A 21,213-nucleotide genomic window follows, 5' to 3' on the forward strand; every position below is an offset into this window, starting at 1 on the left:
CCGAACGGTCTCAAACCTCCACTGCCCTGACTCTCCTGCGGCCAACGCTCTGCGGCGTTTTCCCAACCCCATTCTCCTCACACCTTTTTGCATGCCTAGCAACCAACGCTCTGGGGATGAAGGCGTGCTCGCTAGAGACACAAACCGAAGCGCACAGAGAACCGGAAAAGCCCTGCTTCGTGCACCTCGCCGTATTTGGGTGGAAATTGACACTCGTAACAATGTCAAACGTACATACACACGGGCGCACACGGACACACGTGCAGCAGTTCTACAGCCTGGAATGTTTAAAAGTGCTTTGCATAACCGACGTAGCTTTGCAACAGCCCTGTAAGGTAGGACAGTATCACTAGCCTCGACTTGATAAAGCAACTATGGAAGCTGTGTTTGCAAAAGAAATAACACTGTTTCAAAAATCAACATGGAACAAATCATAAAATGTAGTTGACTCCTGTTTGCTTTACGGGGGGTGGGGGGCTTTCACCCTTTCCTCTCCTAGTTTTCACTGCAAAAAGTTACTGCTAAGATGCTTTCACTCCTGGGGCAGAAGGCACCTGTGAGTCAGGAACCAGCATTTAATACCGTCTGGATAGTCTAGAATAGGGGTCTGCAAACAATGGCTCTCCAGATGTTCATGGACTACAATTCCCAACAGCCCTGCCACTTGTCCATGCTGGCAGGGCCTGCTGGGAATCAATCAATCAATCAATCAATCAATCAATCAATCAATCAATCAATCAATCAATCTATCTATCTATCTATCTATCTATCTATCTATCTATCTATCTGTGGGGGGGGGGGGGGGTGGGGGGGGGGGGGGGTGGGGGGGGGGGGGGGTGGGGGGGGGGGGGGGTGGGGGGGGGGGGGGGTGGGGGGGGGGGGGGGTGGGGGGGGGGGGGGGTGGGGGGGGGGGGGGGTGGGGGGGGGGGGGGGTGGGGGGGGGGGGGGGTGGGGGGGGGGGGGGGTGGGGGGGGGGGGGGGTGGGGGGGGGGGGGGGTGGGGGGGGGGGGGGGTGGGGGGGGGGGGGGGTGGGGGGGGGGGGGGGTGGGGGGGGGGGGGGGTGGGGGGGGGGGGGGGTGGGGGGGGGGGGGGGTGGGGGGGGGGGGGGGTGGGGGGGGGGGGGGGTGGGGGGGGGGGGGGGTGGGGGGGGGGGGGGGTGGGGGGGGGGGGGGGTGGGGGGGGGGGGGGGTGGGGGGGGGGGGGGGTGGGGGGGGGGGGGGGTGGGGGGGGGGGGGGGTGGGGGGGGGGGGGGGTGGGGGGGGGGGGGGGTGGGGGGGGGGGGGGGTGGGGGGGGGGGGGGGTGGGGGGGGGGGGGGGTGGGGGGGGGGGGGGGTGGGGGGGGGGGGGGGTGGGGGGGGGGGGGGGTGGGGGGGGGGGGGGGTGGGGGGGGGGGGGGGTGGGGGGGGGGGGGGGTGGGGGGGGGGGGGGGTGGGGGGGGGGGGGGGTGGGGGGGGGGGGGGGTGGGGGGGGGGGGGGGTGGGGGGGGGGGGGGGTGGGGGGGGGGGGGGGTGGGGGGGGGGGGGGGTGGGGGGGGGGGGGGGTGGGGGGGGGGGGGGGTGGGGGGGGGGGGGGGTGGGGGGGGGGGGGGGTGGGGGGGGGGGGGGGTGGGGGGGGGGGGGGGTGGGGGGGGGGGGGGGTGGGGGGGGGGGGGGGTGGGGGGGGGGGGGGGTGGGGGGGGGGGGGGGTGGGGGGGGGGGGGGGTGGGGGGGGGGGGGGGTGGGGGGGGGGGGGGGTGGGGGGGGGGGGGGGTGGGGGGGGGGGGGGGTGGGGGGGGGGGGGGGTGGGGGGGGGGGGGGGTGGGGGGGGGGGGGGGTGGGGGGGGGGGGGGGTGGGGGGGGGGGGGGGTGGGGGGGGGGGGGGGTGGGGGGGGGGGGGGGTGGGGGGGGGGGGGGGTGGGGGGGGGGGGGGGTGGGGGGGGGGGGGGGTGGGGGGGGGGGGGGGTGGGGGGGGGGGGGGGTGGGGGGGGGGGGGGGTGGGGGGGGGGGGGGGTGGGGGGGGGGGGGGGTGGGGGGGGGGGGGGGTGGGGGGGGGGGGGGGTGGGGGGGGGGGGGGGTGGGGGGGGGGGGGGGTGGGGGGGGGGGGGGGTGGGGGGGGGGGGGGGTGGGGGGGGGGGGGGGTGGGGGGGGGGGGGGGTGGGGGGGGGGGGGGGTGGGGGGGGGGGGGGGTGGGGGGGGGGGGGGGTGGGGGGGGGGGGGGGTGGGGGGGGGGGGGGGTGGGGGGGGGGGGGGGTGGGGGGGGGGGGGGGTGGGGGGGGGGGGGGGTGGGGGGGGGGGGGGGTGGGGGGGGGGGGGGGTGGGGGGGGGGGGGGGTGGGGGGGGGGGGGGGTGGGGGGGGGGGGGGGTGGGGGGGGGGGGGGGTGGGGGGGGGGGGGGGTGGGGGGGGGGGGGGGTGGGGGGGGGGGGGGGTGGGGGGGGGGGGGGGTGGGGGGGGGGGGGGGTGGGGGGGGGGGGGGGTGGGGGGGGGGGGGGGTGGGGGGGGGGGGGGGTGGGGGGGGGGGGGGGTGGGGGGGGGGGGGGGTGGGGGGGGGGGGGGGTGGGGGGGGGGGGGGGTGGGGGGGGGGGGGGGTGGGGGGGGGGGGGGGTGGGGGGGGGGGGGGGTGGGGGGGGGGGGGGGTGGGGGGGGGGGGGGGTGGGGGGGGGGGGGGGTGGGGGGGGGGGGGGGTGGGGGGGGGGGGGGGTGGGGGGGGGGGGGGGTGGGGGGGGGGGGGGGTGGGGGGGGGGGGGGGTGGGGGGGGGGGGGGGTGGGGGGGGGGGGGGGTGGGGGGGGGGGGGGGTGGGGGGGGGGGGGGGTGGGGGGGGGGGGGGGTGGGGGGGGGGGGGGGTGGGGGGGGGGGGGGGTGGGGGGGGGGGGGGGTGGGGGGGGGGGGGGGTGGGGGGGGGGGGGGGTGGGGGGGGGGGGGGGTGGGGGGGGGGGGGGGTGGGGGGGGGGGGGGGTGGGGGGGGGGGGGGGTGGGGGGGGGGGGGGGTGGGGGGGGGGGGGGGTGGGGGGGGGGGGGGGTGGGGGGGGGGGGGGGTGGGGGGGGGGGGGGGTGGGGGGGGGGGGGGGTGGGGGGGGGGGGGGGTGGGGGGGGGGGGGGGTGGGGGGGGGGGGGGGTGGGGGGGGGGGGGGGTGGGGGGGGGGGGGGGTGGGGGGGGGGGGGGGTGGGGGGGGGGGGGGGTGGGGGGGGGGGGGGGTGGGGGGGGGGGGGGGTGGGGGGGGGGGGGGGTGGGGGGGGGGGGGGGTGGGGGGGGGGGGGGGTGGGGGGGGGGGGGGGTGGGGGGGGGGGGGGGTGGGGGGGGGGGGGGGTGGGGGGGGGGGGGGGTGGGGGGGGGGGGGGGTGGGGGGGGGGGGGGGTGGGGGGGGGGGGGGGTGGGGGGGGGGGGGGGTGGGGGGGGGGGGGGGTGGGGGGGGGGGGGGGTGGGGGGGGGGGGGGGTGGGGGGGGGGGGGGGTGGGGGGGGGGGGGGGTGGGGGGGGGGGGGGGTGGGGGGGGGGGGGGGTGGGGGGGGGGGGGGGTGGGGGGGGGGGGGGGTGGGGGGGGGGGGGGGTGGGGGGGGGGGGGGGTGGGGGGGGGGGGGGGTGGGGGGGGGGGGGGGTGGGGGGGGGGGGGGGTGGGGGGGGGGGGGGGTGGGGGGGGGGGGGGGTGGGGGGGGGGGGGGGTGGGGGGGGGGGGGGGTGGGGGGGGGGGGGGGTGGGGGGGGGGGGGGGTGGGGGGGGGGGGGGGTGGGGGGGGGGGGGGGTGGGGGGGGGGGGGGGTGGGGGGGGGGGGGGGTGGGGGGGGGGGGGGGTGGGGGGGGGGGGGGGTGGGGGGGGGGGGGGGTGGGGGGGGGGGGGGGTGGGGGGGGGGGGGGGTGGGGGGGGGGGGGGGTGGGGGGGGGGGGGGGTGGGGGGGGGGGGGGGTGGGGGGGGGGGGGGGTGGGGGGGGGGGGGGGTGGGGGGGGGGGGGGGTGGGGGGGGGGGGGGGTGGGGGGGGGGGGGGGTGGGGGGGGGGGGGGGTGGGGGGGGGGGGGGGTGGGGGGGGGGGGGGGTGGGGGGGGGGGGGGGTGGGGGGGGGGGGGGGTGGGGGGGGGGGGGGGTGGGGGGGGGGGGGGGTGGGGGGGGGGGGGGGTGGGGGGGGGGGGGGGTGGGGGGGGGGGGGGGTGGGGGGGGGGGGGGGTGGGGGGGGGGGGGGGTGGGGGGGGGGGGGGGTGGGGGGGGGGGGGGGTGGGGGGGGGGGGGGGTGGGGGGGGGGGGGGGTGGGGGGGGGGGGGGGTGGGGGGGGGGGGGGGTGGGGGGGGGGGGGGGTGGGGGGGGGGGGGGGTGGGGGGGGGGGGGGGTGGGGGGGGGGGGGGGTGGGGGGGGGGGGGGGTGGGGGGGGGGGGGGGTGGGGGGGGGGGGGGGTGGGGGGGGGGGGGGGTGGGGGGGGGGGGGGGTGGGGGGGGGGGGGGGTGGGGGGGGGGGGGGGTGGGGGGGGGGGGGGGTGGGGGGGGGGGGGGGTGGGGGGGGGGGGGGGTGGGGGGGGGGGGGGGTGGGGGGGGGGGGGGGTGGGGGGGGGGGGGGGTGGGGGGGGGGGGGGGTGGGGGGGGGGGGGGGTGGGGGGGGGGGGGGGTGGGGGGGGGGGGGGGTGGGGGGGGGGGGGGGTGGGGGGGGGGGGGGGTGGGGGGGGGGGGGGGTGGGGGGGGGGGGGGGTGGGGGGGGGGGGGGGTGGGGGGGGGGGGGGGTGGGGGGGGGGGGGGGTGGGGGGGGGGGGGGGTGGGGGGGGGGGGGGGTGGGGGGGGGGGGGGGTGGGGGGGGGGGGGGGTGGGGGGGGGGGGGGGTGGGGGGGGGGGGGGGTGGGGGGGGGGGGGGGTGGGGGGGGGGGGGGGTGGGGGGGGGGGGGGGTGGGGGGGGGGGGGGGTGGGGGGGGGGGGGGGTGGGGGGGGGGGGGGGTGGGGGGGGGGGGGGGTGGGGGGGGGGGGGGGTGGGGGGGGGGGGGGGTGGGGGGGGGGGGGGGTGGGGGGGGGGGGGGGTGGGGGGGGGGGGGGGTGGGGGGGGGGGGGGGTGGGGGGGGGGGGGGGTGGGGGGGGGGGGGGGTGGGGGGGGGGGGGGGTGGGGGGGGGGGGGGGTGGGGGGGGGGGGGGGTGGGGGGGGGGGGGGGTGGGGGGGGGGGGGGGTGGGGGGGGGGGGGGGTGGGGGGGGGGGGGGGTGGGGGGGGGGGGGGGTGGGGGGGGGGGGGGGTGGGGGGGGGGGGGGGTGGGGGGGGGGGGGGGTGGGGGGGGGGGGGGGTGGGGGGGGGGGGGGGTGGGGGGGGGGGGGGGTGGGGGGGGGGGGGGGTGGGGGGGGGGGGGGGTGGGGGGGGGGGGGGGTGGGGGGGGGGGGGGGTGGGGGGGGGGGGGGGTGGGGGGGGGGGGGGGTGGGGGGGGGGGGGGGTGGGGGGGGGGGGGGGTGGGGGGGGGGGGGGGTGGGGGGGGGGGGGGGTGGGGGGGGGGGGGGGTGGGGGGGGGGGGGGGTGGGGGGGGGGGGGGGTGGGGGGGGGGGGGGGTGGGGGGGGGGGGGGGTGGGGGGGGGGGGGGGTGGGGGGGGGGGGGGGTGGGGGGGGGGGGGGGTGGGGGGGGGGGGGGGTGGGGGGGGGGGGGGGTGGGGGGGGGGGGGGGTGGGGGGGGGGGGGGGTGGGGGGGGGGGGGGGTGGGGGGGGGGGGGGGTGGGGGGGGGGGGGGGTGGGGGGGGGGGGGGGTGGGGGGGGGGGGGGGTGGGGGGGGGGGGGGGTGGGGGGGGGGGGGGGTGGGGGGGGGGGGGGGTGGGGGGGGGGGGGGGTGGGGGGGGGGGGGGGTGGGGGGGGGGGGGGGTGGGGGGGGGGGGGGGTGGGGGGGGGGGGGGGTGGGGGGGGGGGGGGGTGGGGGGGGGGGGGGGTGGGGGGGGGGGGGGGTGGGGGGGGGGGGGGGTGGGGGGGGGGGGGGGTGGGGGGGGGGGGGGGTGGGGGGGGGGGGGGGTGGGGGGGGGGGGGGGTGGGGGGGGGGGGGGGTGGGGGGGGGGGGGGGTGGGGGGGGGGGGGGGTGGGGGGGGGGGGGGGTGGGGGGGGGGGGGGGTGGGGGGGGGGGGGGGTGGGGGGGGGGGGGGGTGGGGGGGGGGGGGGGTGGGGGGGGGGGGGGGTGGGGGGGGGGGGGGGTGGGGGGGGGGGGGGGTGGGGGGGGGGGGGGGTGGGGGGGGGGGGGGGTGGGGGGGGGGGGGGGTGGGGGGGGGGGGGGGTGGGGGGGGGGGGGGGTGGGGGGGGGGGGGGGTGGGGGGGGGGGGGGGTGGGGGGGGGGGGGGGTGGGGGGGGGGGGGGGTGGGGGGGGGGGGGGGTGGGGGGGGGGGGGGGTGGGGGGGGGGGGGGGTGGGGGGGGGGGGGGGTGGGGGGGGGGGGGGGTGGGGGGGGGGGGGGGTGGGGGGGGGGGGGGGTGGGGGGGGGGGGGGGTGGGGGGGGGGGGGGGTGGGGGGGGGGGGGGGTGGGGGGGGGGGGGGGTGGGGGGGGGGGGGGGTGGGGGGGGGGGGGGGTGGGGGGGGGGGGGGGTGGGGGGGGGGGGGGGTGGGGGGGGGGGGGGGTGGGGGGGGGGGGGGGTGGGGGGGGGGGGGGGTGGGGGGGGGGGGGGGTGGGGGGGGGGGGGGGTGGGGGGGGGGGGGGGTGGGGGGGGGGGGGGGTGGGGGGGGGGGGGGGTGGGGGGGGGGGGGGGTGGGGGGGGGGGGGGGTGGGGGGGGGGGGGGGTGGGGGGGGGGGGGGGTGGGGGGGGGGGGGGGTGGGGGGGGGGGGGGGTGGGGGGGGGGGGGGGTGGGGGGGGGGGGGGGTGGGGGGGGGGGGGGGTGGGGGGGGGGGGGGGTGGGGGGGGGGGGGGGTGGGGGGGGGGGGGGGTGGGGGGGGGGGGGGGTGGGGGGGGGGGGGGGTGGGGGGGGGGGGGGGTGGGGGGGGGGGGGGGTGGGGGGGGGGGGGGGTGGGGGGGGGGGGGGGTGGGGGGGGGGGGGGGTGGGGGGGGGGGGGGGTGGGGGGGGGGGGGGGTGGGGGGGGGGGGGGGTGGGGGGGGGGGGGGGTGGGGGGGGGGGGGGGTGGGGGGGGGGGGGGGTGGGGGGGGGGGGGGGTGGGGGGGGGGGGGGGTGGGGGGGGGGGGGGGTGGGGGGGGGGGGGGGTGGGGGGGGGGGGGGGTGGGGGGGGGGGGGGGTGGGGGGGGGGGGGGGTGGGGGGGGGGGGGGGTGGGGGGGGGGGGGGGTGGGGGGGGGGGGGGGTGGGGGGGGGGGGGGGTGGGGGGGGGGGGGGGTGGGGGGGGGGGGGGGTGGGGGGGGGGGGGGGTGGGGGGGGGGGGGGGTGGGGGGGGGGGGGGGTGGGGGGGGGGGGGGGTGGGGGGGGGGGGGGGTGGGGGGGGGGGGGGGTGGGGGGGGGGGGGGGTGGGGGGGGGGGGGGGTGGGGGGGGGGGGGGGTGGGGGGGGGGGGGGGTGGGGGGGGGGGGGGGTGGGGGGGGGGGGGGGTGGGGGGGGGGGGGGGTGGGGGGGGGGGGGGGTGGGGGGGGGGGGGGGTGGGGGGGGGGGGGGGTGGGGGGGGGGGGGGGTGGGGGGGGGGGGGGGTGGGGGGGGGGGGGGGTGGGGGGGGGGGGGGGTGGGGGGGGGGGGGGGTGGGGGGGGGGGGGGGTGGGGGGGGGGGGGGGTGGGGGGGGGGGGGGGTGGGGGGGGGGGGGGGTGGGGGGGGGGGGGGGTGGGGGGGGGGGGGGGTGGGGGGGGGGGGGGGTGGGGGGGGGGGGGGGTGGGGGGGGGGGGGGGTGGGGGGGGGGGGGGGTGGGGGGGGGGGGGGGTGGGGGGGGGGGGGGGTGGGGGGGGGGGGGGGTGGGGGGGGGGGGGGGTGGGGGGGGGGGGGGGTGGGGGGGGGGGGGGGTGGGGGGGGGGGGGGGTGGGGGGGGGGGGGGGTGGGGGGGGGGGGGGGTGGGGGGGGGGGGGGGTGGGGGGGGGGGGGGGTGGGGGGGGGGGGGGGTGGGGGGGGGGGGGGGTGGGGGGGGGGGGGGGTGGGGGGGGGGGGGGGTGGGGGGGGGGGGGGGTGGGGGGGGGGGGGGGTGGGGGGGGGGGGGGGTGGGGGGGGGGGGGGGTGGGGGGGGGGGGGGGTGGGGGGGGGGGGGGGTGGGGGGGGGGGGGGGTGGGGGGGGGGGGGGGTGGGGGGGGGGGGGGGTGGGGGGGGGGGGGGGTGGGGGGGGGGGGGGGTGGGGGGGGGGGGGGGTGGGGGGGGGGGGGGGTGGGGGGGGGGGGGGGTGGGGGGGGGGGGGGGTGGGGGGGGGGGGGGGTGGGGGGGGGGGGGGGTGGGGGGGGGGGGGGGTGGGGGGGGGGGGGGGTGGGGGGGGGGGGGGGTGGGGGGGGGGGGGGGTGGGGGGGGGGGGGGGTGGGGGGGGGGGGGGGTGGGGGGGGGGGGGGGTGGGGGGGGGGGGGGGTGGGGGGGGGGGGGGGTGGGGGGGGGGGGGGGTGGGGGGGGGGGGGGGTGGGGGGGGGGGGGGGTGGGGGGGGGGGGGGGTGGGGGGGGGGGGGGGTGGGGGGGGGGGGGGGTGGGGGGGGGGGGGGGTGGGGGGGGGGGGGGGTGGGGGGGGGGGGGGGTGGGGGGGGGGGGGGGTGGGGGGGGGGGGGGGTGGGGGGGGGGGGGGGTGGGGGGGGGGGGGGGTGGGGGGGGGGGGGGGTGGGGGGGGGGGGGGGTGGGGGGGGGGGGGGGTGGGGGGGGGGGGGGGTGGGGGGGGGGGGGGGTGGGGGGGGGGGGGGGTGGGGGGGGGGGGGGGTGGGGGGGGGGGGGGGTGGGGGGGGGGGGGGGTGGGGGGGGGGGGGGGTGGGGGGGGGGGGGGGTGGGGGGGGGGGGGGGTGGGGGGGGGGGGGGGTGGGGGGGGGGGGGGGTGGGGGGGGGGGGGGGTGGGGGGGGGGGGGGGTGGGGGGGGGGGGGGGTGGGGGGGGGGGGGGGTGGGGGGGGGGGGGGGTGGGGGGGGGGGGGGGTGGGGGGGGGGGGGGGTGGGGGGGGGGGGGGGTGGGGGGGGGGGGGGGTGGGGGGGGGGGGGGGTGGGGGGGGGGGGGGGTGGGGGGGGGGGGGGGTGGGGGGGGGGGGGGGTGGGGGGGGGGGGGGGTGGGGGGGGGGGGGGGTGGGGGGGGGGGGGGGTGGGGGGGGGGGGGGGTGGGGGGGGGGGGGGGTGGGGGGGGGGGGGGGTGGGGGGGGGGGGGGGTGGGGGGGGGGGGGGGTGGGGGGGGGGGGGGGTGGGGGGGGGGGGGGGTGGGGGGGGGGGGGGGTGGGGGGGGGGGGGGGTGGGGGGGGGGGGGGGTGGGGGGGGGGGGGGGTGGGGGGGGGGGGGGGTGGGGGGGGGGGGGGGTGGGGGGGGGGGGGGGTGGGGGGGGGGGGGGGTGGGGGGGGGGGGGGGTGGGGGGGGGGGGGGGTGGGGGGGGGGGGGGGTGGGGGGGGGGGGGGGTGGGGGGGGGGGGGGGTGGGGGGGGGGGGGGGTGGGGGGGGGGGGGGGTGGGGGGGGGGGGGGGTGGGGGGGGGGGGGGGTGGGGGGGGGGGGGGGTGGGGGGGGGGGGGGGTGGGGGGGGGGGGGGGTGGGGGGGGGGGGGGGTGGGGGGGGGGGGGGGTGGGGGGGGGGGGGGGTGGGGGGGGGGGGGGGTGGGGGGGGGGGGGGGTGGGGGGGGGGGGGGGTGGGGGGGGGGGGGGGTGGGGGGGGGGGGGGGTGGGGGGGGGGGGGGGTGGGGGGGGGGGGGGGTGGGGGGGGGGGGGGGTGGGGGGGGGGGGGGGTGGGGGGGGGGGGGGGTGGGGGGGGGGGGGGGTGGGGGGGGGGGGGGGTGGGGGGGGGGGGGGGTGGGGGGGGGGGGGGGTGGGGGGGGGGGGGGGTGGGGGGGGGGGGGGGTGGGGGGGGGGGGGGGTGGGGGGGGGGGGGGGTGGGGGGGGGGGGGGGTGGGGGGGGGGGGGGGTGGGGGGGGGGGGGGGTGGGGGGGGGGGGGGGTGGGGGGGGGGGGGGGTGGGGGGGGGGGGGGGTGGGGGGGGGGGGGGGTGGGGGGGGGGGGGGGTGGGGGGGGGGGGGGGTGGGGGGGGGGGGGGGTGGGGGGGGGGGGGGGTGGGGGGGGGGGGGGGTGGGGGGGGGGGGGGGTGGGGGGGGGGGGGGGTGGGGGGGGGGGGGGGTGGGGGGGGGGGGGGGTGGGGGGGGGGGGGGGTGGGGGGGGGGGGGGGTGGGGGGGGGGGGGGGTGGGGGGGGGGGGGGGTGGGGGGGGGGGGGGGTGGGGGGGGGGGGGGGTGGGGGGGGGGGGGGGTGGGGGGGGGGGGGGGTGGGGGGGGGGGGGGGTGGGGGGGGGGGGGGGTGGGGGGGGGGGGGGGTGGGGGGGGGGGGGGGTGGGGGGGGGGGGGGGTGGGGGGGGGGGGGGGTGGGGGGGGGGGGGGGTGGGGGGGGGGGGGGGTGGGGGGGGGGGGGGGTGGGGGGGGGGGGGGGTGGGGGGGGGGGGGGGTGGGGGGGGGGGGGGGTGGGGGGGGGGGGGGGTGGGGGGGGGGGGGGGTGGGGGGGGGGGGGGGTGGGGGGGGGGGGGGGTGGGGGGGGGGGGGGGTGGGGGGGGGGGGGGGTGGGGGGGGGGGGGGGTGGGGGGGGGGGGGGGTGGGGGGGGGGGGGGGTGGGGGGGGGGGGGGGTGGGGGGGGGGGGGGGTGGGGGGGGGGGGGGGTGGGGGGGGGGGGGGGTGGGGGGGGGGGGGGGTGGGGGGGGGGGGGGGTGGGGGGGGGGGGGGGTGGGGGGGGGGGGGGGTGGGGGGGGGGGGGGGTGGGGGGGGGGGGGGGTGGGGGGGGGGGGGGGTGGGGGGGGGGGGGGGTGGGGGGGGGGGGGGGTGGGGGGGGGGGGGGGTGGGGGGGGGGGGGGGTGGGGGGGGGGGGGGGTGGGGGGGGGGGGGGGTGGGGGGGGGGGGGGGTGGGGGGGGGGGGGGGTGGGGGGGGGGGGGGGTGGGGGGGGGGGGGGGTGGGGGGGGGGGGGGGTGGGGGGGGGGGGGGGTGGGGGGGGGGGGGGGTGGGGGGGGGGGGGGGTGGGGGGGGGGGGGGGTGGGGGGGGGGGGGGGTGGGGGGGGGGGGGGGTGGGGGGGGGGGGGGGTGGGGGGGGGGGGGGGTGGGGGGGGGGGGGGGTGGGGGGGGGGGGGGGTGGGGGGGGGGGGGGGTGGGGGGGGGGGGGGGTGGGGGGGGGGGGGGGTGGGGGGGGGGGGGGGTGGGGGGGGGGGGGGGTGGGGGGGGGGGGGGGTGGGGGGGGGGGGGGGTGGGGGGGGGGGGGGGTGGGGGGGGGGGGGGGTGGGGGGGGGGGGGGGTGGGGGGGGGGGGGGGTGGGGGGGGGGGGGGGTGGGGGGGGGGGGGGGTGGGGGGGGGGGGGGGTGGGGGGGGGGGGGGGTGGGGGGGGGGGGGGGTGGGGGGGGGGGGGGGTGGGGGGGGGGGGGGGTGGGGGGGGGGGGGGGTGGGGGGGGGGGGGGGTGGGGGGGGGGGGGGGTGGGGGGGGGGGGGGGTGGGGGGGGGGGGGGGTGGGGGGGGGGGGGGGTGGGGGGGGGGGGGGGTGGGGGGGGGGGGGGGTGGGGGGGGGGGGGGGTGGGGGGGGGGGGGGGTGGGGGGGGGGGGGGGTGGGGGGGGGGGGGGGTGGGGGGGGGGGGGGGTGGGGGGGGGGGGGGGTGGGGGGGGGGGGGGGTGGGGGGGGGGGGGGGTGGGGGGGGGGGGGGGTGGGGGGGGGGGGGGGTGGGGGGGGGGGGGGGTGGGGGGGGGGGGGGGTGGGGGGGGGGGGGGGTGGGGGGGGGGGGGGGTGGGGGGGGGGGGGGGTGGGGGGGGGGGGGGGTGGGGGGGGGGGGGGGTGGGGGGGGGGGGGGGTGGGGGGGGGGGGGGGTGGGGGGGGGGGGGGGTGGGGGGGGGGGGGGGTGGGGGGGGGGGGGGGTGGGGGGGGGGGGGGGTGGGGGGGGGGGGGGGTGGGGGGGGGGGGGGGTGGGGGGGGGGGGGGGTGGGGGGGGGGGGGGGTGGGGGGGGGGGGGGGTGGGGGGGGGGGGGGGTGGGGGGGGGGGGGGGTGGGGGGGGGGGGGGGTGGGGGGGGGGGGGGGTGGGGGGGGGGGGGGGTGGGGGGGGGGGGGGGTGGGGGGGGGGGGGGGTGGGGGGGGGGGGGGGTGGGGGGGGGGGGGGGTGGGGGGGGGGGGGGGTGGGGGGGGGGGGGGGTGGGGGGGGGGGGGGGTGGGGGGGGGGGGGGGTGGGGGGGGGGGGGGGTGGGGGGGGGGGGGGGTGGGGGGGGGGGGGGGTGGGGGGGGGGGGGGGTGGGGGGGGGGGGGGGTGGGGGGGGGGGGGGGTGGGGGGGGGGGGGGGTGGGGGGGGGGGGGGGTGGGGGGGGGGGGGGGTGGGGGGGGGGGGGGGTGGGGGGGGGGGGGGGTGGGGGGGGGGGGGGGTGGGGGGGGGGGGGGGTGGGGGGGGGGGGGGGTGGGGGGGGGGGGGGGTGGGGGGGGGGGGGGGTGGGGGGGGGGGGGGGTGGGGGGGGGGGGGGGTGGGGGGGGGGGGGGGTGGGGGGGGGGGGGGGTGGGGGGGGGGGGGGGTGGGGGGGGGGGGGGGTGGGGGGGGGGGGGGGTGGGGGGGGGGGGGGGTGGGGGGGGGGGGGGGTGGGGGGGGGGGGGGGTGGGGGGGGGGGGGGGTGGGGGGGGGGGGGGGTGGGGGGGGGGGGGGGTGGGGGGGGGGGGGGGTGGGGGGGGGGGGGGGTGGGGGGGGGGGGGGGTGGGGGGGGGGGGGGGTGGGGGGGGGGGGGGGTGGGGGGGGGGGGGGGTGGGGGGGGGGGGGGGTGGGGGGGGGGGGGGGTGGGGGGGGGGGGGGGTGGGGGGGGGGGGGGGTGGGGGGGGGGGGGGGTGGGGGGGGGGGGGGGTGGGGGGGGGGGGGGGTGGGGGGGGGGGGGGGTGGGGGGGGGGGGGGGTGGGGGGGGGGGGGGGTGGGGGGGGGGGGGGGTGGGGGGGGGGGGGGGTGGGGGGGGGGGGGGGTGGGGGGGGGGGGGGGTGGGGGGGGGGGGGGGTGGGGGGGGGGGGGGGTGGGGGGGGGGGGGGGTGGGGGGGGGGGGGGGTGGGGGGGGGGGGGGGTGGGGGGGGGGGGGGGTGGGGGGGGGGGGGGGTGGGGGGGGGGGGGGGTGGGGGGGGGGGGGGGTGGGGGGGGGGGGGGGTGGGGGGGGGGGGGGGTGGGGGGGGGGGGGGGTGGGGGGGGGGGGGGGTGGGGGGGGGGGGGGGTGGGGGGGGGGGGGGGTGGGGGGGGGGGGGGGTGGGGGGGGGGGGGGGTGGGGGGGGGGGGGGGTGGGGGGGGGGGGGGGTGGGGGGGGGGGGGGGTGGGGGGGGGGGGGGGTGGGGGGGGGGGGGGGTGGGGGGGGGGGGGGGTGGGGGGGGGGGGGGGTGGGGGGGGGGGGGGGTGGGGGGGGGGGGGGGTGGGGGGGGGGGGGGGTGGGGGGGGGGGGGGGTGGGGGGGGGGGGGGGTGGGGGGGGGGGGGGGTGGGGGGGGGGGGGGGTGGGGGGGGGGGGGGGTGGGGGGGGGGGGGGGTGGGGGGGGGGGGGGGTGGGGGGGGGGGGGGGTGGGGGGGGGGGGGGGTGGGGGGGGGGGGGGGTGGGGGGGGGGGGGGGTGGGGGGGGGGGGGGGTGGGGGGGGGGGGGGGTGGGGGGGGGGGGGGGTGGGGGGGGGGGGGGGTGGGGGGGGGGGGGGGTGGGGGGGGGGGGGGGTGGGGGGGGGGGGGGGTGGGGGGGGGGGGGGGTGGGGGGGGGGGGGGGTGGGGGGGGGGGGGGGTGGGGGGGGGGGGGGGTGGGGGGGGGGGGGGGTGGGGGGGGGGGGGGGTGGGGGGGGGGGGGGGTGGGGGGGGGGGGGGGTGGGGGGGGGGGGGGGTGGGGGGGGGGGGGGGTGGGGGGGGGGGGGGGTGGGGGGGGGGGGGGGTGGGGGGGGGGGGGGGTGGGGGGGGGGGGGGGTGGGGGGGGGGGGGGGTGGGGGGGGGGGGGGGTGGGGGGGGGGGGGGGTGGGGGGGGGGGGGGGTGGGGGGGGGGGGGGGTGGGGGGGGGGGGGGGTGGGGGGGGGGGGGGGTGGGGGGGGGGGGGGGTGGGGGGGGGGGGGGGTGGGGGGGGGGGGGGGTGGGGGGGGGGGGGGGTGGGGGGGGGGGGGGGTGGGGGGGGGGGGGGGTGGGGGGGGGGGGGGGTGGGGGGGGGGGGGGGTGGGGGGGGGGGGGGGTGGGGGGGGGGGGGGGTGGGGGGGGGGGGGGGTGGGGGGGGGGGGGGGTGGGGGGGGGGGGGGGTGGGGGGGGGGGGGGGTGGGGGGGGGGGGGGGTGGGGGGGGGGGGGGGTGGGGGGGGGGGGGGGTGGGGGGGGGGGGGGGTGGGGGGGGGGGGGGGTGGGGGGGGGGGGGGGTGGGGGGGGGGGGGGGTGGGGGGGGGGGGGGGTGGGGGGGGGGGGGGGTGGGGGGGGGGGGGGGTGGGGGGGGGGGGGGGTGGGGGGGGGGGGGGGTGGGGGGGGGGGGGGGTGGGGGGGGGGGGGGGTGGGGGGGGGGGGGGGTGGGGGGGGGGGGGGGTGGGGGGGGGGGGGGGTGGGGGGGGGGGGGGGTGGGGGGGGGGGGGGGTGGGGGGGGGGGGGGGTGGGGGGGGGGGGGGGTGGGGGGGGGGGGGGGTGGGGGGGGGGGGGGGTGGGGGGGGGGGGGGGTGGGGGGGGGGGGGGGTGGGGGGGGGGGGGGGTGGGGGGGGGGGGGGGTGGGGGGGGGGGGGGGTGGGGGGGGGGGGGGGTGGGGGGGGGGGGGGGTGGGGGGGGGGGGGGGTGGGGGGGGGGGGGGGTGGGGGGGGGGGGGGGTGGGGGGGGGGGGGGGTGGGGGGGGGGGGGGGTGGGGGGGGGGGGGGGTGGGGGGGGGGGGGGGTGGGGGGGGGGGGGGGTGGGGGGGGGGGGGGGTGGGGGGGGGGGGGGGTGGGGGGGGGGGGGGGTGGGGGGGGGGGGGGGTGGGGGGGGGGGGGGGTGGGGGGGGGGGGGGGTGGGGGGGGGGGGGGGTGGGGGGGGGGGGGGGTGGGGGGGGGGGGGGGTGGGGGGGGGGGGGGGTGGGGGGGGGGGGGGGTGGGGGGGGGGGGGGGTGGGGGGGGGGGGGGGTGGGGGGGGGGGGGGGTGGGGGGGGGGGGGGGTGGGGGGGGGGGGGGGTGGGGGGGGGGGGGGGTGGGGGGGGGGGGGGGTGGGGGGGGGGGGGGGTGGGGGGGGGGGGGGGTGGGGGGGGGGGGGGGTGGGGGGGGGGGGGGGTGGGGGGGGGGGGGGGTGGGGGGGGGGGGGGGTGGGGGGGGGGGGGGGTGGGGGGGGGGGGGGGTGGGGGGGGGGGGGGGTGGGGGGGGGGGGGGGTGGGGGGGGGGGGGGGTGGGGGGGGGGGGGGGTGGGGGGGGGGGGGGGTGGGGGGGGGGGGGGGTGGGGGGGGGGGGGGGTGGGGGGGGGGGGGGGTGGGGGGGGGGGGGGGTGGGGGGGGGGGGGGGTGGGGGGGGGGGGGGGTGGGGGGGGGGGGGGGTGGGGGGGGGGGGGGGTGGGGGGGGGGGGGGGTGGGGGGGGGGGGGGGTGGGGGGGGGGGGGGGTGGGGGGGGGGGGGGGTGGGGGGGGGGGGGGGTGGGGGGGGGGGGGGGTGGGGGGGGGGGGGGGTGGGGGGGGGGGGGGGTGGGGGGGGGGGGGGGTGGGGGGGGGGGGGGGTGGGGGGGGGGGGGGGTGGGGGGGGGGGGGGGTGGGGGGGGGGGGGGGTGGGGGGGGGGGGGGGTGGGGGGGGGGGGGGGTGGGGGGGGGGGGGGGTGGGGGGGGGGGGGGGTGGGGGGGGGGGGGGGTGGGGGGGGGGGGGGGTGGGGGGGGGGGGGGGTGGGGGGGGGGGGGGGTGGGGGGGGGGGGGGGTGGGGGGGGGGGGGGGTGGGGGGGGGGGGGGGTGGGGGGGGGGGGGGGTGGGGGGGGGGGGGGGTGGGGGGGGGGGGGGGTGGGGGGGGGGGGGGGTGGGGGGGGGGGGGGGTGGGGGGGGGGGGGGGTGGGGGGGGGGGGGGGTGGGGGGGGGGGGGGGTGGGGGGGGGGGGGGGTGGGGGGGGGGGGGGGTGGGGGGGGGGGGGGGTGGGGGGGGGGGGGGGTGGGGGGGGGGGGGGGTGGGGGGGGGGGGGGGTGGGGGGGGGGGGGGGTGGGGGGGGGGGGGGGTGGGGGGGGGGGGGGGTGGGGGGGGGGGGGGGTGGGGGGGGGGGGGGGTGGGGGGGGGGGGGGGTGGGGGGGGGGGGGGGTGGGGGGGGGGGGGGGTGGGGGGGGGGGGGGGTGGGGGGGGGGGGGGGTGGGGGGGGGGGGGGGTGGGGGGGGGGGGGGGTGGGGGGGGGGGGGGGTGGGGGGGGGGGGGGGTGGGGGGGGGGGGGGGTGGGGGGGGGGGGGGGTGGGGGGGGGGGGGGGTGGGGGGGGGGGGGGGTGGGGGGGGGGGGGGGTGGGGGGGGGGGGGGGTGGGGGGGGGGGGGGGTGGGGGGGGGGGGGGGTGGGGGGGGGGGGGGGTGGGGGGGGGGGGGGGTGGGGGGGGGGGGGGGTGGGGGGGGGGGGGGGTGGGGGGGGGGGGGGGTGGGGGGGGGGGGGGGTGGGGGGGGGGGGGGGTGGGGGGGGGGGGGGGTGGGGGGGGGGGGGGGTGGGGGGGGGGGGGGGTGGGGGGGGGGGGGGGTGGGGGGGGGGGGGGGTGGGGGGGGGGGGGGGTGGGGGGGGGGGGGGGTGGGGGGGGGGGGGGGTGGGGGGGGGGGGGGGTGGGGGGGGGGGGGGGTGGGGGGGGGGGGGGGTGGGGGGGGGGGGGGGTGGGGGGGGGGGGGGGTGGGGGGGGGGGGGGGTGGGGGGGGGGGGGGGTGGGGGGGGGGGGGGGTGGGGGGGGGGGGGGGTGGGGGGGGGGGGGGGTGGGGGGGGGGGGGGGTGGGGGGGGGGGGGGGTGGGGGGGGGGGGGGGTGGGGGGGGGGGGGGGTGGGGGGGGGGGGGGGTGGGGGGGGGGGGGGGTGGGGGGGGGGGGGGGTGGGGGGGGGGGGGGGTGGGGGGGGGGGGGGGTGGGGGGGGGGGGGGGTGGGGGGGGGGGGGGGTGGGGGGGGGGGGGGGTGGGGGGGGGGGGGGGTGGGGGGGGGGGGGGGTGGGGGGGGGGGGGGGTGGGGGGGGGGGGGGGTGGGGGGGGGGGGGGGTGGGGGGGGGGGGGGGTGGGGGGGGGGGGGGGTGGGGGGGGGGGGGGGTGGGGGGGGGGGGGGGTGGGGGGGGGGGGGGGTGGGGGGGGGGGGGGGTGGGGGGGGGGGGGGGTGGGGGGGGGGGGGGGTGGGGGGGGGGGGGGGTGGGGGGGGGGGGGGGTGGGGGGGGGGGGGGGTGGGGGGGGGGGGGGGTGGGGGGGGGGGGGGGTGGGGGGGGGGGGGGGTGGGGGGGGGGGGGGGTGGGGGGGGGGGGGGGTGGGGGGGGGGGGGGGTGGGGGGGGGGGGGGGTGGGGGGGGGGGGGGGTGGGGGGGGGGGGGGGTGGGGGGGGGGGGGGGTGGGGGGGGGGGGGGGTGGGGGGGGGGGGGGGTGGGGGGGGGGGGGGGTGGGGGGGGGGGGGGGTGGGGGGGGGGGGGGGTGGGGGGGGGGGGGGGTGGGGGGGGGGGGGGGTGGGGGGGGGGGGGGGTGGGGGGGGGGGGGGGTGGGGGGGGGGGGGGGTGGGGGGGGGGGGGGGTGGGGGGGGGGGGGGGTGGGGGGGGGGGGGGGTGGGGGGGGGGGGGGGTGGGGGGGGGGGGGGGTGGGGGGGGGGGGGGGTGGGGGGGGGGGGGGGTGGGGGGGGGGGGGGGTGGGGGGGGGGGGGGGTGGGGGGGGGGGGGGGTGGGGGGGGGGGGGGGTGGGGGGGGGGGGGGGTGGGGGGGGGGGGGGGTGGGGGGGGGGGGGGGTGGGGGGGGGGGGGGGTGGGGGGGGGGGGGGGTGGGGGGGGGGGGGGGTGGGGGGGGGGGGGGGTGGGGGGGGGGGGGGGTGGGGGGGGGGGGGGGTGGGGGGGGGGGGGGGTGGGGGGGGGGGGGGGTGGGGGGGGGGGGGGGTGGGGGGGGGGGGGGGTGGGGGGGGGGGGGGGTGGGGGGGGGGGGGGGTGGGGGGGGGGGGGGGTGGGGGGGGGGGGGGGTGGGGGGGGGGGGGGGTGGGGGGGGGGGGGGGTGGGGGGGGGGGGGGGTGGGGGGGGGGGGGGGTGGGGGGGGGGGGGGGTGGGGGGGGGGGGGGGTGGGGGGGGGGGGGGGTGGGGGGGGGGGGGGGTGGGGGGGGGGGGGGGTGGGGGGGGGGGGGGGTGGGGGGGGGGGGGGGTGGGGGGGGGGGGGGGTGGGGGGGGGGGGGGGTGGGGGGGGGGGGGGGTGGGGGGGGGGGGGGGTGGGGGGGGGGGGGGGTGGGGGGGGGGGGGGGTGGGGGGGGGGGGGGGTGGGGGGGGGGGGGGGTGGGGGGGGGGGGGGGTGGGGGGGGGGGGGGGTGGGGGGGGGGGGGGGTGGGGGGGGGGGGGGGTGGGGGGGGGGGGGGGTGGGGGGGGGGGGGGGTGGGGGGGGGGGGGGGTGGGGGGGGGGGGGGGTGGGGGGGGGGGGGGGTGGGGGGGGGGGGGGGTGGGGGGGGGGGGGGGTGGGGGGGGGGGGGGGTGGGGGGGGGGGGGGGTGGGGGGGGGGGGGGGTGGGGGGGGGGGGGGGTGGGGGGGGGGGGGGGTGGGGGGGGGGGGGGGTGGGGGGGGGGGGGGGTGGGGGGGGGGGGGGGTGGGGGGGGGGGGGGGTGGGGGGGGGGGGGGGTGGGGGGGGGGGGGGGTGGGGGGGGGGGGGGGTGGGGGGGGGGGGGGGTGGGGGGGGGGGGGGGTGGGGGGGGGGGGGGGTGGGGGGGGGGGGGGGTGGGGGGGGGGGGGGGTGGGGGGGGGGGGGGGTGGGGGGGGGGGGGGGTGGGGGGGGGGGGGGGTGGGGGGGGGGGGGGGTGGGGGGGGGGGGGGGTGGGGGGGGGGGGGGGTGGGGGGGGGGGGGGGTGGGGGGGGGGGGGGGTGGGGGGGGGGGGGGGTGGGGGGGGGGGGGGGTGGGGGGGGGGGGGGGTGGGGGGGGGGGGGGGTGGGGGGGGGGGGGGGTGGGGGGGGGGGGGGGTGGGGGGGGGGGGGGGTGGGGGGGGGGGGGGGTGGGGGGGGGGGGGGGTGGGGGGGGGGGGGGGTGGGGGGGGGGGGGGGTGGGGGGGGGGGGGGGTGGGGGGGGGGGGGGGTGGGGGGGGGGGGGGGTGGGGGGGGGGGGGGGTGGGGGGGGGGGGGGGTGGGGGGGGGGGGGGGTGGGGGGGGGGGGGGGTGGGGGGGGGGGGGGGTGGGGGGGGGGGGGGGTGGGGGGGGGGGGGGGTGGGGGGGGGGGGGGGTGGGGGGGGGGGGGGGTGGGGGGGGGGGGGGGTGGGGGGGGGGGGGGGTGGGGGGGGGGGGGGGTGGGGGGGGGGGGGGGTGGGGGGGGGGGGGGGTGGGGGGGGGGGGGGGTGGGGGGGGGGGGGGGTGGGGGGGGGGGGGGGTGGGGGGGGGGGGGGGTGGGGGGGGGGGGGGGTGGGGGGGGGGGGGGGTGGGGGGGGGGGGGGGTGGGGGGGGGGGGGGGTGGGGGGGGGGGGGGGTGGGGGGGGGGGGGGGTGGGGGGGGGGGGGGGTGGGGGGGGGGGGGGGTGGGGGGGGGGGGGGGTGGGGGGGGGGGGGGGTGGGGGGGGGGGGGGGTGGGGGGGGGGGGGGGTGGGGGGGGGGGGGGGTGGGGGGGGGGGGGGGTGGGGGGGGGGGGGGGTGGGGGGGGGGGGGGGTGGGGGGGGGGGGGGGTGGGGGGGGGGGGGGGTGGGGGGGGGGGGGGGTGGGGGGGGGGGGGGGTGGGGGGGGGGGGGGGTGGGGGGGGGGGGGGGTGGGGGGGGGGGGGGGTGGGGGGGGGGGGGGGTGGGGGGGGGGGGGGGTGGGGGGGGGGGGGGGTGGGGGGGGGGGGGGGTGGGGGGGGGGGGGGGTGGGGGGGGGGGGGGGTGGGGGGGGGGGGGGGTGGGGGGGGGGGGGGGTGGGGGGGGGGGGGGGTGGGGGGGGGGGGGGGTGGGGGGGGGGGGGGGTGGGGGGGGGGGGGGGTGGGGGGGGGGGGGGGTGGGGGGGGGGGGGGGTGGGGGGGGGGGGGGGTGGGGGGGGGGGGGGGTGGGGGGGGGGGGGGGTGGGGGGGGGGGGGGGTGGGGGGGGGGGGGGGTGGGGGGGGGGGGGGGTGGGGGGGGGGGGGGGTGGGGGGGGGGGGGGGTGGGGGGGGGGGGGGGTGGGGGGGGGGGGGGGTGGGGGGGGGGGGGGGTGGGGGGGGGGGGGGGTGGGGGGGGGGGGGGGTGGGGGGGGGGGGGGGTGGGGGGGGGGGGGGGTGGGGGGGGGGGGGGGTGGGGGGGGGGGGGGGTGGGGGGGGGGGGGGGTGGGGGGGGGGGGGGGTGGGGGGGGGGGGGGGTGGGGGGGGGGGGGGGTGGGGGGGGGGGGGGGTGGGGGGGGGGGGGGGTGGGGGGGGGGGGGGGTGGGGGGGGGGGGGGGTGGGGGGGGGGGGGGGTGGGGGGGGGGGGGGGTGGGGGGGGGGGGGGGTGGGGGGGGGGGGGGGTGGGGGGGGGGGGGGGTGGGGGGGGGGGGGGGTGGGGGGGGGGGGGGGTGGGGGGGGGGGGGGGTGGGGGGGGGGGGGGGTGGGGGGGGGGGGGGGTGGGGGGGGGGGGGGGTGGGGGGGGGGGGGGGTGGGGGGGGGGGGGGGTGGGGGGGGGGGGGGTTGGGGGGGGGGGACGGGGTGGGGGGGGGGGGGGGGGGGGGGGGGGGGGGGTGTGGGGGGGGGGGGGCGGGGGGTGGGGCATGGGGGGGGGCGGGGGGGGGGCGGGGGGGGGGGGGGTTGGGGGGGGGGGGGGGTTGTGGGGGGGGGGGGGGGTGGGGGGGGGGGGGGGTTATGGACTACAGTTCCCATCATCCCCTGCCAGCATGATGCTGGCAGGGGATGATGGGAACTGTAGTCCATAACATCTGGAGGGCCGCGAGTTTGACGCCTGTGCTCTAGCTCATACGCTGTGCTGGTGGGGACGAGCCATTCCGTCCCAAATGGAAGAAATGTCATCAAAATGCGGCTGACCCATAGCGACCCAAGAGGGATTTCCAGCCAAGAGGCATTCAGCAGAGGCGTATGGGGGGAAAATGGCACCTGAAGACAACCCTTCTCCGGGCGCCTCCTGCGTACACTTGGGGGTGGGGCCCGAGCCCCGCCTTTCCTCCTTGTTCCCTAGCTTCTGCCCTCCCCAGGGCCTGGGTAGAGCATAAGCTACTGCCAGTCACCAGAGACGTGCTTTAAAAAGCGCAAAGGCTGGGG

The 21,213-nt window shown here is 91.3% G+C and overlaps 1 protein-coding gene across 1 annotated transcript in view; it reads right to left on the reverse strand.

The window, feature by feature from the left end:
• LOC125433259 (transducin-like enhancer protein 1) overlaps positions 1-21,213 on the reverse strand; it is a 74,176-nt gene that overhangs the window by 11,774 nt on the left and 41,189 nt on the right. The window contains 1 exon segment of the mRNA XM_048497760.1: positions 17-131. Coding sequence (XP_048353717.1) covers positions 17-131 — 115 coding nt within the window.

Source organism: Sphaerodactylus townsendi, linkage group LG05 (assembly GCF_021028975.2).
Source record: "Sphaerodactylus townsendi isolate TG3544 linkage group LG05, MPM_Stown_v2.3, whole genome shotgun sequence".
Taxonomy (NCBI): Eukaryota; Metazoa; Chordata; class Lepidosauria; order Squamata; family Sphaerodactylidae; genus Sphaerodactylus; species Sphaerodactylus townsendi.